Source organism: Cydia pomonella, chromosome 4 (genome assembly GCF_033807575.1).
Source record: "Cydia pomonella isolate Wapato2018A chromosome 4, ilCydPomo1, whole genome shotgun sequence".
Taxonomy (NCBI): domain Eukaryota; kingdom Metazoa; phylum Arthropoda; class Insecta; order Lepidoptera; family Tortricidae; genus Cydia; species Cydia pomonella.
The window spans coordinates 1,272,218-1,287,308 of NC_084706.1; the positions used below are offsets into that span (position 1 = coordinate 1,272,218).

The window sequence follows — 15,091 nt, forward strand, 5'->3', positions numbered from 1 at the left end:
AATAAACCAAACTAATACCTTCTAGTATGTTTTTTTTTCCTGAGGAATTCACAATGAAACAACAGTTTGACCTTGAAATTATTCTATGTTTATGAATAACAGACTTTTAAATACAATTTACCTTATGTAACATTCATATTGTGACGTTCCTCGGAGAGGTACCTTATGGCGCCGGCCCCGTAAGGTACCCTTACCCGAGGAACGTCATAAATTGTTCATCCGTAATAGAGCAAATCACACTCGTCTAATATATAACAATAAATACATTGGAATACTCGCTAAACTACATTTAAGTAAAACAAATAAATTACGAATCGTGTAGACATGACACCGAATGACTGGACCGTGCGGAGGCTAACACAGCATGCGCGATATCACTTCACTTTAACGAGGAACTAATATTAAAGAATAACTCCATACATTTATGATTAACAAACAACATGTCTCATCACTACGCTAACCCTGTATGCGAAACAAGTTCAACAGTCATTCTAGACACACAACTGGTTAACACGCAAGCGGACACGACTGCTATCAAATAGATCACGCACAATAGCAAAAACATTGTCGAAAATTCATCAACATTCAGCCCTAAGAATAAAAATATCAATACATGCCTAAAATACGAGTACATTTAGTACATAATATCACTGTGTACAGTCAGCGTCAAATACTTCGTAGCAGTCAAAGTGGCCAAATAGTTCGGTACACCATACTAAATATATGGTGTACCGAACTATTTGGCTACTTTGGTTGCTACAAAGTATTTGACGCTGACTGTACATAACAATGAGTTAAGGCGAAGGGTAGGGCAAGCTCTTTCCATACAAACTTTGTGCGCGTTTTTCTTCGTTTGTGTTTGCGCTACAGTTATTATTTTTGGTAAATATGCTTATTTTTCTGTTAGCTAGGGCTTGGTGTATTTTTTTTTGTATTTTTTATAATAAAGAAAAAAATCTACATCAAGTTCTGCGTATATCCAATATATACAAGCAAAAATGAAATTAAATGCTATAGTGCCAAAACTAACGAATGCAACTTGCAGAAGGTTTGTATGGAGAATGCCTTGCCCTACCCTGCGCCTTAATTACATTCACTTGATGTTTATTTGCCTAGTGTATTAGCATAGATCAAAATATGGTAACTGATAATGCGATTTGTGCAATTAACTAGCAATTATGGTAAGGTTACTTTGCCAATTATAGCATAGATAGCAATGAAATGCATGTGAAACGCTTTTAGTATTATGCTATGAATCATAATACTAAAAACAATACTTATCTAAATATGAATTACAGATTATAGAGACATCTGAAACTCCTTATTCACAATGTATGGATTGATCAAAAACACTAATCACCAGTTTTAAGAACTTAACAATGATTCGGAGAAATTATCTCCCAGTTTAAATATAATTAACTTGTGAGCGGGACTAAACAACTCGAATTTTATTGGCACTTTATACCTTATAACCTCTATAACGGACACGTATAAAATATTCACTCAATCTTCGCATTTACGTAAAATTATCTGAAATACCTGCGCGTATCAAACAATCAACAATAATCAGAAACATTTGTTCAACAAAAAAAATAGCTCGCGCTTTATCAGATACACCGTGCCACATATAATGAGTGCAGCTAAATACGACTAATATGCAGTCGGGTCTAAAAAATTATTAAAAAGTTCAATTTTTTGGTTTCAAATCAATAGCATATACACTTATGATTTAGCAGAGAGCCACACAAATTGTGATCGTAGTAAACGCAATGAGAGTAGTAAGTATGAAGCCTCGTGCAGTCACGTGTTCCCCGACGCTAGGAGTATGTACAGAGCGCTCATTCAACTAATCAGACTGGAGCCGGCTCCGGCGCAGCATCACCACATGTGCGTCTCGCGGATCTCGCTGATGATCTGCCCGGCTCGCTGCAGTGCCTGAAAAACGTACATTTACAGGTTATTTTACCTGGAAATTAACGAATACGTCAAATCAGAAACGAAGAGATCAGGAAAAGAACCAAGCTTGTGGATGCCCTGAAGCAAACACTGCGTCTAAAATGGCAACGGGCAGGCCGTGTGTCAAGATATACGGACAAAAGGTGGACTAAAACTGTGACTCAATGGATATGACCAGCAGGAAAAAGATATCACGGAAGACCACAAAAATGCTGGTTGGATGACATCTCTACACATTATAAAACAAAGTCACCCGCCGCGTCTGTGTGTGTGTGTGTGTGTGTGTGTGTGTGTGTGTGTGTGTGTGTGTGTGTGTGTGTGTGTGTGTGTGTGCGTGTGTGTGTATGTTCGCGATAAACTCAAAAATTACTGAACGGATTTTCATGGGGTTTTCACCTACCTACCGATAAAATGATTGTCGAGAAAGGTTTAAGTGTATAATTTGTTATTGTTAACCCGCGCGAAGCCGGGGCGGGTCGGTAGTAGCCGAAAAGACGGGAAAATATTGGATGACAGTAGCTAAATATAAACAGAAAACAAAGGAAGGGACTCGAGGCTTTTACCCAATAAATATCAGTGAAATTCATAAATAATAAACCAACACATAAAATAAACCGAAATGATACAAGTGTCACCCGGCGGAGTGCAGTTGGAACTTACTGCGGGTAGCGTCTTTAACATTTCCTAAAACTTATATGGCTCCAAATGAAACTTTCATTTACAATTACTCCTGAAATATTTCAATTGTATGGTGTAAGGGACCATTGTCGTCTGTATAAAATCCTAAATATAAGTAACATATTTAATTTGATCATTATTAATACTGTGTCCGTGTAAATAGCTTTGAAAATGCCACATATTATGTGATATTTTTCTATAAGCTAAGAATGGGTATAGTAAGTTATCCTTAAAAGATAGACATTCATAATCGCGGACATTTTTGTAAACCCATGAAAGAGACAACCCCACCGTACATTGAGTTGTTATAGCTCAAACGGATTAGGCAGCGTTTTCGATTAAAGCTCCTAGCCAGCGTGATTATGGCCGACGTATATCCAATTTACACAAAACCTTAATAAGTTATAAACCTAAACCTTCCTCAAGAATCATTCTATTGATAGATGAAAGTCGAATGAAATGCCGTTCAGTGGTTTTTAGTTTTGGTATAGTTTTATAAAATGTAGTGAATTTACGTTTTCCCCTAGATTCGCGGATAGCGAATACATATACGGGCTTTATATATGTAGTTAAAAGTTCCCGGATTTGAACTACCTCCGACGGTTCTCGAATGTTTGTTTACGTGCGTATGTATTAGGCAAGTCGGAGCGGGTCGGGCCCGACATCGGAGCGCTCACCCGGAGCATGTCGGCGGCCTCGCGGCGGCGCTGCGCGACGTGCTCGGACTCGTTGAGCAGCGACTCGGCCTGGTCCGACTTGTACAGGTGCGTGACCAGCTCCGACTGCAGGTTGTCCTTCACGTAGTTCACGAGGAAGTGCATCACCGCCTTCGGGACCGAGTCTTGGATCGATTTGCGGACGATGTAGAAGTATGACTTGATAAGCCGCTCTGAAAACAAAATCATTGAGCTTACTGTGTGTGTGGACTTGTGTAACAACATAATATTAATTTTATTATTAACTTAAGGGCTGGGCAGTTGTCCTACAGTCGTTAGATTTGTAGCTGGCCCTCAACGGCTTATCCATTGTCTATTGTTAACTAAAACCTGCAAAAAAAGGGGCCCGGTCACTTTAACCGATTATTTAATTACAACTCCTATGGTAATTGAAATAAGATTCAAAATTAACAAATGGAAAATTTGCAAGTTCTTGTGTGGTCCCTAAACGGTTACTGAGTGCCGGCGAGTCGAACGCTACCGAACCAGCCTAAAATGTGTCCTCAACAAAGGCGCTTTATCGGAGAGCGCACCTACACTGGTTTTTGAGCGTTGGACTAGCCCGCGCTCAGGTGCCTATTTAGAATTACACGACCCTTTTTTTTTGCAGGTAGTGGCACGCGCCGTTTTAGTTAACAATAGACAATGGATAAACCGTTGAGGGCCAGCTACAAATCTGACGACTATACCACCGTCGCTTTACAATAAGCGTTTAGCAAGTTGAAGAATAGCGATGAAGTTCATTAGTAAATGCTTGTAGAAAGAAGATAATTTACCCGGTACTTTACATCCCCAAAAAACTACGAAGCCTTATTGATCCATAAAATAAATAAAATAAATATATTTTAAACTAAACTAGCCAAAAAGATTTTTATTATCTCAAGGGAATCTATAAATTAATCTTGTTTGCTGTATATTTGTGACGTTCCACAGGTTAAGGTACCTTATGGCGATAGGCTCTTACATGGCGTAGCAGTACATTACTTTGGAGCGTCATTAATAACAGCGTCAGCGCCGGCCGCCATAAGGTACCTTTACCCGTCGACACATTTCTAGAGAAGTAGTAGCAGGTACATTAATTAAGTAAGATGCGTAATAAACAATTTCGTGCTTCAAATTTGACAGGTAAACGAGATGGCGCTGTACAACTCGATACATTTTGCGGTAATGCTGTCAAGAGTTGACGTTTGACGATTCAGTGACCGCAAAACATGGCCGCATAGCAGTACAGCGCCATCCGTTTTGGATGTCAAACTAAGGGGCACTAACTCTCTATTACAATCAATTCTCTTTGGTAATAGCAATTCTTACTATTTATTTGGTACTATATGTACATACATTGTCAACACTGAATTAACTATTCGTAAACTTTATTTAAAGCAAAAGTTATCGATTGTACACGACCGAATTAATAATATCCCGTAATGGACAGCTTTCTAACCAGCCTTCTGACAGGGCAACTTAGGCTGGTCTAGAAAACGCGCTTACGGGTTTAGTAAGTTTCATAATTTTCGAGATAAACAAACTTTTCTTTCTTTTCCAATAGTTAGCGTGAATTTTAAAAAATACAACTAAGAATTGGACATGCATTTACGAGGGCTGATCCAAAAGTTGTTAGTGCTCCGGCTCTACTCATGCGATAAAAAAATTATTTATACTATTGTGAGGGATATTTCAATGCTACTAATGGCCATAATTTTTTTTTAATTAATGCAAATAGTTTTTTTATTATATATTTTTAACTGAAAGCTGCTTTGTATGGAGTTACGAATTGCTTAGAAAAAACGGCAATTTTGGGCACAATTAAATGAATTTCGTATTGAAATCTTTGAAAATCGAACTTAAATTTACCTGGGTCTAATTATTATTATCTTCCTTTTGCTATTTCCAACGTATAAATCAATAAATAATCTTATATGCATATATGTATTTTTTTAAATATCAGAAATTTTTTGAAAGAAATGCTTTTGAAAGACATGAACTCATTTTTAGGGTTCCGTAGCCAAATGGCAAAAAACGGAACCCTTATAGATTCGTCATGTCCGTCTGTCTGTCCGATTATGTCACCGTCACTTTTTTTATATTATTTTTAAACAATGTCTAAAAAAACACTTGTTTCGTCTTCTAGACTGCTGTGAAGGATTTTACATGTACGAAATCTATACATTTGGGTTCGTATTTGACGTCTTTAAAAACTGGTTAGAGATTTTAATTTTAAACTAATTAACACAAAAGTTATATCCTGTAAACCAGTTTTTTGCCTAAAATTGTTCAACTTTGATGTCAAATATGGCATACTATATTGCTTACAGCCGTTACTGTTAATATGATAAGCTACGTAAAACATTACAAAACTAAGGGATTCAGATCGAAGGTCATTGGCGTTAGGGAGCCCCTTAACATTGTTGTTTTCTGTTAAAAGTCAACTTGCCTGTCCATTTTTCAAAAGGTTAGGTGACATACTTTTGGAAATCTGTAGAATTTGTTATTGTTTTCACAATCTTGTTAAGACCATTTTAATTTAAAAACAATCAATGTGTACTTAAACACCTACGAAATCTAATTACTCATGCCAGAGGCTACCGCGAAAAACATAAATCGACATTTCTGCGACAGAGGCAGATAGCGAAATGTCGATATTCGTTTTTCGCGGTAGGCCCTCAGCCCCAATGGCTTCAGTTTTAGCCGTAGCAAGCGCTGTGAACGTTCAGCTTCCCCCACCGCCCGCTTTGCATGCAGCGAATACAAAAAATATATAAATAGTAGAAGAGGTGTACAGTCTAAGAAATACCCATGCCTCGAGTTTCTCAGCTGGGGCAGATGTACCCTGTACGATTCGTACATTATGCGGTCACTGTACATAGTGTACATATAGTCAAAAGTTGACGTTTGACAGTTCAATTATCTACCACAAAACATATGTGCAACTCTACTACAATTAATAATAACTTAAAATAATCTCCCTTAAACGTACAATAATACAGGGTGGCCAAATAAGAAGTATACATTTTGTTTTTAAATTTTAACTGTATTAAGTTCAAAAATTATTAGGTATTGTTTTAAAAATATATTCTTCAGGGTTGGCAAATTCATGCGAAACATAATGTCTGACATATGTCCACCTCTAACAGCAGGCAAATGTAAGCCCTTATCATCCCAATGTTCAGCATCTATTCGCACATTTTTGGCATTATCTTAGTACATTTGTGTCGAATAGTCGGTTTTAACTGTTTAAATTTCATCAGCTCGTTAGCATAGACACGTAATTTTAGATAGCCCCACAGAAATAAGTCAAGAGCTACAAAATTTGGGGAATTTGGGTGCCAATCACTGTCACTTTTTTTCAAAATTAATCGAGCTAACAACGTGTTTTAAACAACAGAAACATTTGAGATAAAATTGCTTGCTGCTAGTGGTATACATTTGGCAGAAATTATCTTCCGTATACAATTGCCAACCCTGAATAATATATTTATGAAAAAATATTTAATAAAATTTCCACTTAATGTAATTAAAATTTAAAAACAAAGTGTATCATTCTTATTTGTCCACCCTGTATAAGCAAACGAAAATCCAGGTTTAAGACTAAAAAGATAACAAACAGATGGCAGGTGGGCGGCAATCTAACAGTGAAAGATGATTAAAGAATGTGCTCAGCGACAGTTAGCTCAATTCGGCACTTGCTCAAGGAAGAGTCACTGATGATCTATAGCCTGTACGATAAACGAGACTAAATCACGTGACTCGGTCATTCGACCAATGATACTATACCATAGACACAAAATAACAAGTAACTATCATAGAACAATTACCAAGTTCTGTGCTTTACTTTGTTAGCATTATTTACTTTAGTACGGCTACCACCAGTTAATTGTATTGATGTATTTGTTAGGGTGTGCGCAACTTACTTTCTATGCATCTCGCTCATTCTCGCATAGAAGTTCCAGCGAGACGCATAGAAAGTAAGTTATGCAGACGTCAGCGAACATGTCAGTTTATCACTGATAAGGCAGTCGTAGTAAGGCTATAGATCTTTTAACACATTCATGTTCCCAGTCAAAGAAAGTCTCCTGACTCTGCACAGACTATACAATGACAAAGTGTGGCCATGTCACCATTAACGTCAAATAAAAATATTAAATTTATGTGACACTTCCACGCTTTATCACGTCAAACTCGGTGCAGAATTAGTTTAATCGGACTCTAGTCGAGTTCATTTCGATATTGTATACAAGTAATCGAATAGGAAGACAGAACATTTTACGTCTCACTTGAACTGTGAACGTGTCAAGTGAGCTCCCCGCGAGCCAAGTGTCGATCGAGCCATAGCAAAGGAAGCAAACGAAACGGCCTGCACGTGGCCACTACAGCTATCCTCACCGACTAGGTCGCCCATAGAGTTCAAGTGCATCATGCTGATGCGTTCAATCTTTGAGTAATAAATATCGTTTGCCGTTTTGTCGCTCCGTCCACCTGTCACCGTGAAACATAACAACAATCAACGAATAGAATCAGGCGTTACTTTGCGGAAATCCACATTAATTGAAACAAAAAAATAAAAATAATATTACTTTGTTAAACCGCGAAAAGATAACGTGCTAATCAGGTTTGCGAGAAAGGATTGCGTTCGAGTGTTCTGGGACAGTTAGAAATAATTAGGTAAAACAATAGGGGGATGATTCTTAACAACAGTTGAATGTTGCGACATCGCCGTTACTACGAATTATTTCCGGAATAATCTAATTTTGCAAAGCGCTTAATAGATAGTGGCCACGTTTTATCTGAGAACCATTCTTTTGATATTTTATATGTTTGCGAGAAAGGATTGCGTTTGAGTGTTCTGGGAAAGTTAGAAATAAGTAGGTACAACCATACGGGGTTGATTCATAATGAAGAGTTGAATGTGGCGTCATCGCCGTTATTACGAATTATTTTGTCTCACTCGCGCTTGCAGTGTAGGGGCCAAGGTATAAATATGGCCGACCATTCTAGACAGCTCATTCAGTCGTCGGACTTCGGACCGTCAACATCTCCTGAGGATGCCTCGTAGTGAGGAGAAACATGTGTCGAGTTTTTGTTCTTTCGGTGGTGGATTGTTATATTTATATGCGTATTTATTTTTGCGGTGGGAGGATGGGAACATTTAATTGCATGTATAAATACGCAAGTATAACGGGTTAGCACTGATTAACTAGCATCCTATCTTTTCGCGGATTAGCAAAGTAATATTTTTTGTTGTAATTAATAACAACAATCATGTTTAGCACCACTGAAGAGACTAAAGGTCTTAGCACACTATTGCAACTCAACAGCCACTCAACTCAAAATTAAATATTGAAATTAAAGCCTTATCTTGTATGTCCTACAGTACAATGTTAAAATTTAGGTAACTGTCGGGTGGTCTACGCGTCGTCCACTAAGCTGAACCAAAAGTGAGTTGAGTTGGTGTGGAATTGATATAGTGTGCGAAGACCTTAAGGAGGGGCCATTCGGACGTACACTTTGACATGAAAATTACATCTAAATGATGTCAGTTAGTTATCATTCGCGCGTGCATTCAATTTTGATGTCTAAATGTAAGTTTGAATAGGCCTCTGGGGGAAAAACGATAAGTCTTTTTTTTTTCAAATTTGTTTTGAGGTCATTATTAAGGGTTCAACACTTCATTCTACTTCTGCCGCAAATATAAACATTTTAAAATAATAGACTAGGTAAAATGTTTTTTTATTAATGGTATCAATCGGTCCAGTTTGATTTTGAGGATCAAGTGTCTATATGGGACCCATTGGGAGCAATACAAAAGTCACAAATGATAGTCAAAAGTCTGACAATCGCACTTTACTAACGAAACGCTCCTAACAAAATGGCAATACATCGTGACGTCACTAATGCTTAGTAGTAATAGTTGCGGATGTGTGGAAAACAAGGAAATTGCGATTTTGTAGGTGAAATATTGCGTTTATGTATACGTGTTACACCCGCCACTGAAAGCGTACACGTTGTAAAGGTCATAGCTGAGCAACTTTTTCTATGGGACCAACCCCGAACGCGAAAAAGAATTTCCTCTCTCATACATTTTGGCTGACTGATGTTGATATTTCGTATGGTAGAGTCAATTCTTATCATCGCGATTTCGGGGTTCGTCTCATAATAAAAGTTGCTCAGTATGACCTATACAACGTGTACCCACTCCACTTTCAGTGGCTGGTGTAACACGTTGTATAGTTGCCAATTTTTTCTCCTAGACTCGTCATTTATGACTTATGAATAATGCATAAGGATTTACTATTATTTTGTATGATAACAGCGTCTTCTTTCGAACTGTCAAAACGAAGCAATTACGAGGTGTATATTAAATGCTCAAAATCAAATTTCATGAGGGATATTAGCAAAGAATCAAGTAACCGCGAGTGTGTATGTGCACGCGGAAGAGTACTGCACTGACCTATGACGTCGCAGTCGTGCTGCTCGCGGTCGGACAGCTTGCGCGAGTGTGTATGTGCACGCGGAAGAGTACTGCACTGACCTATGACGTCGCAGTCGTGCTGCTCGCGGTCGGACAGCTTGCGCGAGTGTGTATGTGCACGCGGAAGAGTACTGCACTGACCTATGACGTCGCAGTCGTGCTGCTCGCGGTCGGACAGCTTGCGCGAGTGTGTATGTGCACGCGGAAGAGTACTGCACTGACCTATGACGTCGCAGTCGTGCTGCTCGCGGTCGGACAGCTTGCGCGAGTGTGTATGTGCACGCGGAAGAGTACTGCACTGACCTATGACGTCGCAGTCGTGCTGCTCGCGGTCGGACAGCTTGCGCGAGTGTGTATGTGCACGCGGAAGAGTACTGCACTGACCTATGACGTCGCAGTCGTGCTGCTCGCGGTCGGACAGCTTGCGCGAGTGTGTATGTGCACGCGGAAGAGTACTGCACTGACCTATGACGTCGCAGTCGTGCTGCTCGCGGTCGGACAGCTTGCGCGAGTGTGTATGTGCACGCGGAAGAGTACTGCACTGACCTATGACGTCGCAGTCGTGCTGCTCGCGGTCGGACAGCTTGCGCGAGTGTGTATGTGCACGCGGAAGAGTACTGCACTGACCTATGACGTCGCAGTCGTGCTGCTCGCGGTCGGACAGCTTGCGCGAGTGTGTATGTGCACGCGGAAGAGTACTGCACTGACCTATGACGTCGCAGTCGTGCTGCTCGCGGTCGGACAGCTTGCGCGAGTGTGTATGTGCACGCGGAAGAGTACTGCACTGACCTATGACGTCGCAGTCGTGCTGCTCGCGGTCGGACAGCTTGCGCGAGTGTGTATGTGCACGCGGAAGAGTACTGCACTGACCTATGACGTCGCAGTCGTGCTGCTCGCGGTCGGACAGCTTGCGCGAGTGTGTATGTGCACGCGGAAGAGTACTGCACTGACCTATGACGTCGCAGTCGTGCTGCTCGCGGTCGGACAGCTTGCGCGAGTGTGTATGTGCACGCGGAAGAGTACTGCACTGACCTATGACGTCGCAGTCGTGCTGCTCGCGGTCGGACAGCTTGCGCGAGTGTGTATGTGCACGCGGAAGAGTACTGCACTGACCTATGACGTCGCAGTCGTGCTGCTCGCGGTCGGACAGCTTGCGCGAGTGTGTATGTGCACGCGGAAGAGTACTGCACTGACCTATGACGTCGCAGTCGTGCTGCTCGCGGTCGGACAGCTTGCGCGAGTGTGTATGTGCACGCGGAAGAGTACTGCACTGACCTATGACGTCGCAGTCGTGCTGCTCGCGGTCGGACAGCTTGCGCGAGTGTGTATGTGCACGCGGAAGAGTACTGCACTGACCTATGACGTCGCAGTCGTGCTGCTCGCGGTCGGACAGCTTGCGCGAGTGTGTATGTGCACGCGGAAGAGTACTGCACTGACCTATGACGTCGCAGTCGTGCTGCTCGCGGTCGGACAGCTTGCGCGAGTGTGTATGTGCACGCGGAAGAGTACTGCACTGACCTATGACGTCGCAGTCGTGCTGCTCGCGGTCGGACAGCTTGCGCGAGTGTGTATGTGCACGCGGAAGAGTACTGCACTGACCTATGACGTCGCAGTCGTGCTGCTCGCGGTCGGACAGCTTGCGCGAGTGTGTATGTGCACGCGGAAGAGTACTGCACTGACCTATGACGTCGCAGTCGTGCTGCTCGCGGTCGGACAGCTTGCGCGAGTGTGTATGTGCACGCGGAAGAGTACTGCACTGACCTATGACGTCGCAGTCGTGCTGCTCGCGGTCGGACAGCTTGCGCGAGTGTGTATGTGCACGCGGAAGAGTACTGCACTGACCTATGACGTCGCAGTCGTGCTGCTCGCGGTCGGACAGCTTGCGCGAGTGTGTATGTGCACGCGGAAGAGTACTGCACTGACCTATGACGTCGCAGTCGTGCTGCTCGCGGTCGGACAGCTTGCGCGAGTGTGTATGTGCACGCGGAAGAGTACTGCACTGACCTATGACGTCGCAGTCGTGCTGCTCGCGGTCGGACAGCTTGCGCGAGTGTGTATGTGCACGCGGAAGAGTACTGCACTGACCTATGACGTCGCAGTCGTGCTGCTCGCGGTCGGACAGCTTGCGCGAGTGTGTATGTGCACGCGGAAGAGTACTGCACTGACCTATGACGTCGCAGTCGTGCTGCTCGCGGTCGGACAGCTTGCGCGAGTGTGTATGTGCACGCGGAAGAGTACTGCACTGACCTATGACGTCGCAGTCGTGCTGCTCGCGGTCGGACAGCTTGCGCGAGTGTGTATGTGCACGCGGAAGAGTACTGCACTGACCTATGACGTCGCAGTCGTGCTGCTCGCGGTCGGACAGCTTGCGCGAGTGTGTATGTGCACGCGGAAGAGTACTGCACTGACCTATGACGTCGCAGTCGTGCTGCTCGCGGTCGGACAGCTTGCGCGAGTGCTGGCTCGGCACCTCGGGCAGCAGGTTCACCGGCTTCTGCGGCGTCAGCGCCTTCTCGGCCGGACTGCCGCCGTTTACCTGGACACGTTACATGTCGCTTACTATTTGACAAAAAGTTTGAAAACTTTTCGAAATTGTTTTCGCAAGTTTGAAATCTTTCCGTACCGAGGGAAAGTTTCCAAACTTACATGTCAGCAGTATTAGCAGGGAACAACAACAATTAGCCATTGGCTTACACATTACTACGTCAAGGCTGGCCTGGGCACAATTTATGACCTTAAAACCGAAGACAATTTGAAATAGAGGTGTATTGTCAAAGAAAACTTTGTAGCCACGCATATTTACTGCTATCTTTCGACACATGATTAAAACTTTTAGAAAGCCATTTGACTTTGATCCTTATTCTTTCACAGATATGTGATAAATTTATTAAAAATAAAAAATTGGCCTAAAGGTTATGGCCTCATCGCTCTGAACGATGTCGCCATACCTTAACCTTTAGGTATGGATGGGGAATGGCACTTGATATTTAACAAATTGATCACATCAGTGCAATAATAAGGATCATAGTTAAATGGCATTCTAAGTTTTAATAATGTGTCAAAAGATGGCAGTAAATTTGCTGTGGCTACAAAGTTTTCTTCGACAATCCACCTCTATTTCAAATTCTCTTTGCTTAAAACGCAAAAAAATATGTTGAGAAGATAGCTGTAACTGTACCCAAGCTTTGTGAATAATACTATAGCTTGTTATGCGTTAACGATTGCATATATAGTTGAAGTTACAACGCTAAGCACGAAGAGTTTCGTACATTCACCCGTCATTTTCTATCTCTGGCGCACGCGCATAATTATATTGGTTTCCCACTCGCATTGACCGCCGGCACATGGCCGGGTGCCCTATTGATTTTCCGACAAAAAATACGCCGATTTTCGATTCGCCGACAACGATTCGCAGACGAGTTGTTCGGCCGAGTAACGATTGGCAGAATGTCATTACGAATAATAGTCGTTTGCACAAATAGTCAATACGCAGAACATTGATACGCATATTTACTTTTCGTAGAATAGTCATTTAATAACTCTCACAATTACCCGAAAAACTATTATTGGTCGAAACACAACAGGTCGAATAATCATTTGGCATTAATATTTATTAGCAAAACTTCCCTCTTATTTATGGCGAGACTAGGACATGACTAACCTACACAACAACTTTTAGCTAGAGTCGGATAAACATGGTTTCGATACATTTAATTATATACTTATATTCACTAGCACAAATAACCATAAAATCGTATGCCTTGAAACGAGAAATTCTTGTATATATATATACATTTCGGTGATCTCGGATCGGCTCTAATAATTTCGATGAAATTTGCTATATGGGGGTTTTCGGGGGGCGAAAAATCGATCTAGCTAGGTCGTATCTCTGGGAAAACACGCATTTTTGAGTTTTATACATTCTCTGACTTAACTGTCCACCGGTGGACCTTATTACAAAAGGCATAACGTATGGATGTTTGTACAATACCTATGCTTTTGTTCATATTTAAGTTAAAAATCGATTCAAACCTAAACAGTGCTTAACCCATATACTTAAAAAAGGATAATATTTTATTTAATCCTTTTTGAAGTCGGTTTTTTTTTTGTAAAAAAAAAAATATTTCGAAAATAACAATGTATAAAATGTTAAACGTTATTCGACTAAACATTCCTTAAACGAAAAGATTACTCTGCCAAATGAAAATCGTCCAATAATTGTTCTCCTAATTTACACAGAAGCGAACTGAACTGTATGTGAACCAAGAATCTGCGTAACGTTAGTCGATCAAAAGTTACATCTACAAATGAATCACTCTGCGAAACGATGTTCGGCGAATCGTTGTCTGCGAATCAATAATCTGCGAATTAATTTTCGGAGAATCATTAGGTACCCCATGGCCGGGACAGCAATGTAAAGTCCGCGCACGAATTCCGTGTAAGGATGAGGAAGGTCGGACGTCATGACCGTGTGCTGTGATTTTGTCGATATTACGTTATCGATAATAGGCAACTTGTTTGCCGCCGCGTATTTGTGTTTTTGGTATAATACACTTTTTAGTTAATTTTATAATGTAGTGAAAATAAATTAAATACCTTTTTAACGGGCAAATATTGGCCCGTAGATAAACACCTTAAAACTAGAATACGTTTAAAACGTTACGTCAACGTTGAAACTAACAACACAACTGTCACTCTCAGAAAACCACTTAAATATTAAAAGAAAGTACACACGCTGTTAACTTATCTAGGAAAACTAAAGAAAGGCACTACTAGAAAGACGTGACGTTACTCCACGGTCCATAACGGTCAAGCAGATGGCATCGCATTCTCACGATGCATAACAATACGATTATTGCAATAAAAACAACGTGCAGATGGTGCGTATCAGTAAATTATACAATTAAATTAGAGTACTTAATTATATAACAAAAAAATACATAATTTTAACATCATAAGAAAACATCTAGATTTGGGCGAGTGTAGCTACAAACACATGTACACCAGTAGGTTTAATCGATAAGGCTCGATAAACTAGCATTGTTGCAATGAAACCAGTATTGGCAACGATGCGCCGGCCCTGGTCGCGCGCGCGACGCCCGGCCGCACGGAATCGACACGCGGACTATATTTACGCGCGTGCGTTACATTGGAACAGGCGGGTCAAGGTACGAAACTCTTCGTGTTTAGCTTACTTTACTAAAATACGACATACAGCATCTACTTCAGCTATTAAAACCGCCGCTACAATATTTATTTTGTATTATTTGTATTT

At 41.4% G+C, this 15,091-nt stretch overlaps 1 protein-coding gene across 11 annotated transcripts in view; it reads right to left on the reverse strand.

Annotated features, from left to right (window-relative positions):
* Positions 1-65: 65 nt before the first annotated feature.
* The window catches only part of LOC133516816 (dynamin-1-like protein), a 45,172-nt gene continuing 30,146 nt past the window's right edge, over positions 66-15,091 (reverse strand). For 8 of the 11 annotated variants that reach the window (XM_061849791.1, XM_061849798.1, XM_061849794.1 and 5 more), the window contains 4 exons: positions 12,226-12,352; positions 7,731-7,823; positions 3,312-3,523; positions 66-1,935 (listed from right to left, as the gene is read on the reverse strand). In XM_061849791.1, coding sequence (XP_061705775.1) covers positions 1,879-1,935; positions 3,312-3,523; positions 7,731-7,823; positions 12,226-12,352 — 489 coding nt within the window. In that variant the 3' untranslated portion in view covers positions 66-1,878. The remainder of the gene's footprint in view (positions 1,936-3,311; positions 3,524-7,730; positions 7,824-12,225; positions 12,353-15,091) is intronic. The other 3 variants (XM_061849796.1, XM_061849802.1, XM_061849799.1) reach the window with 1 other exon arrangement.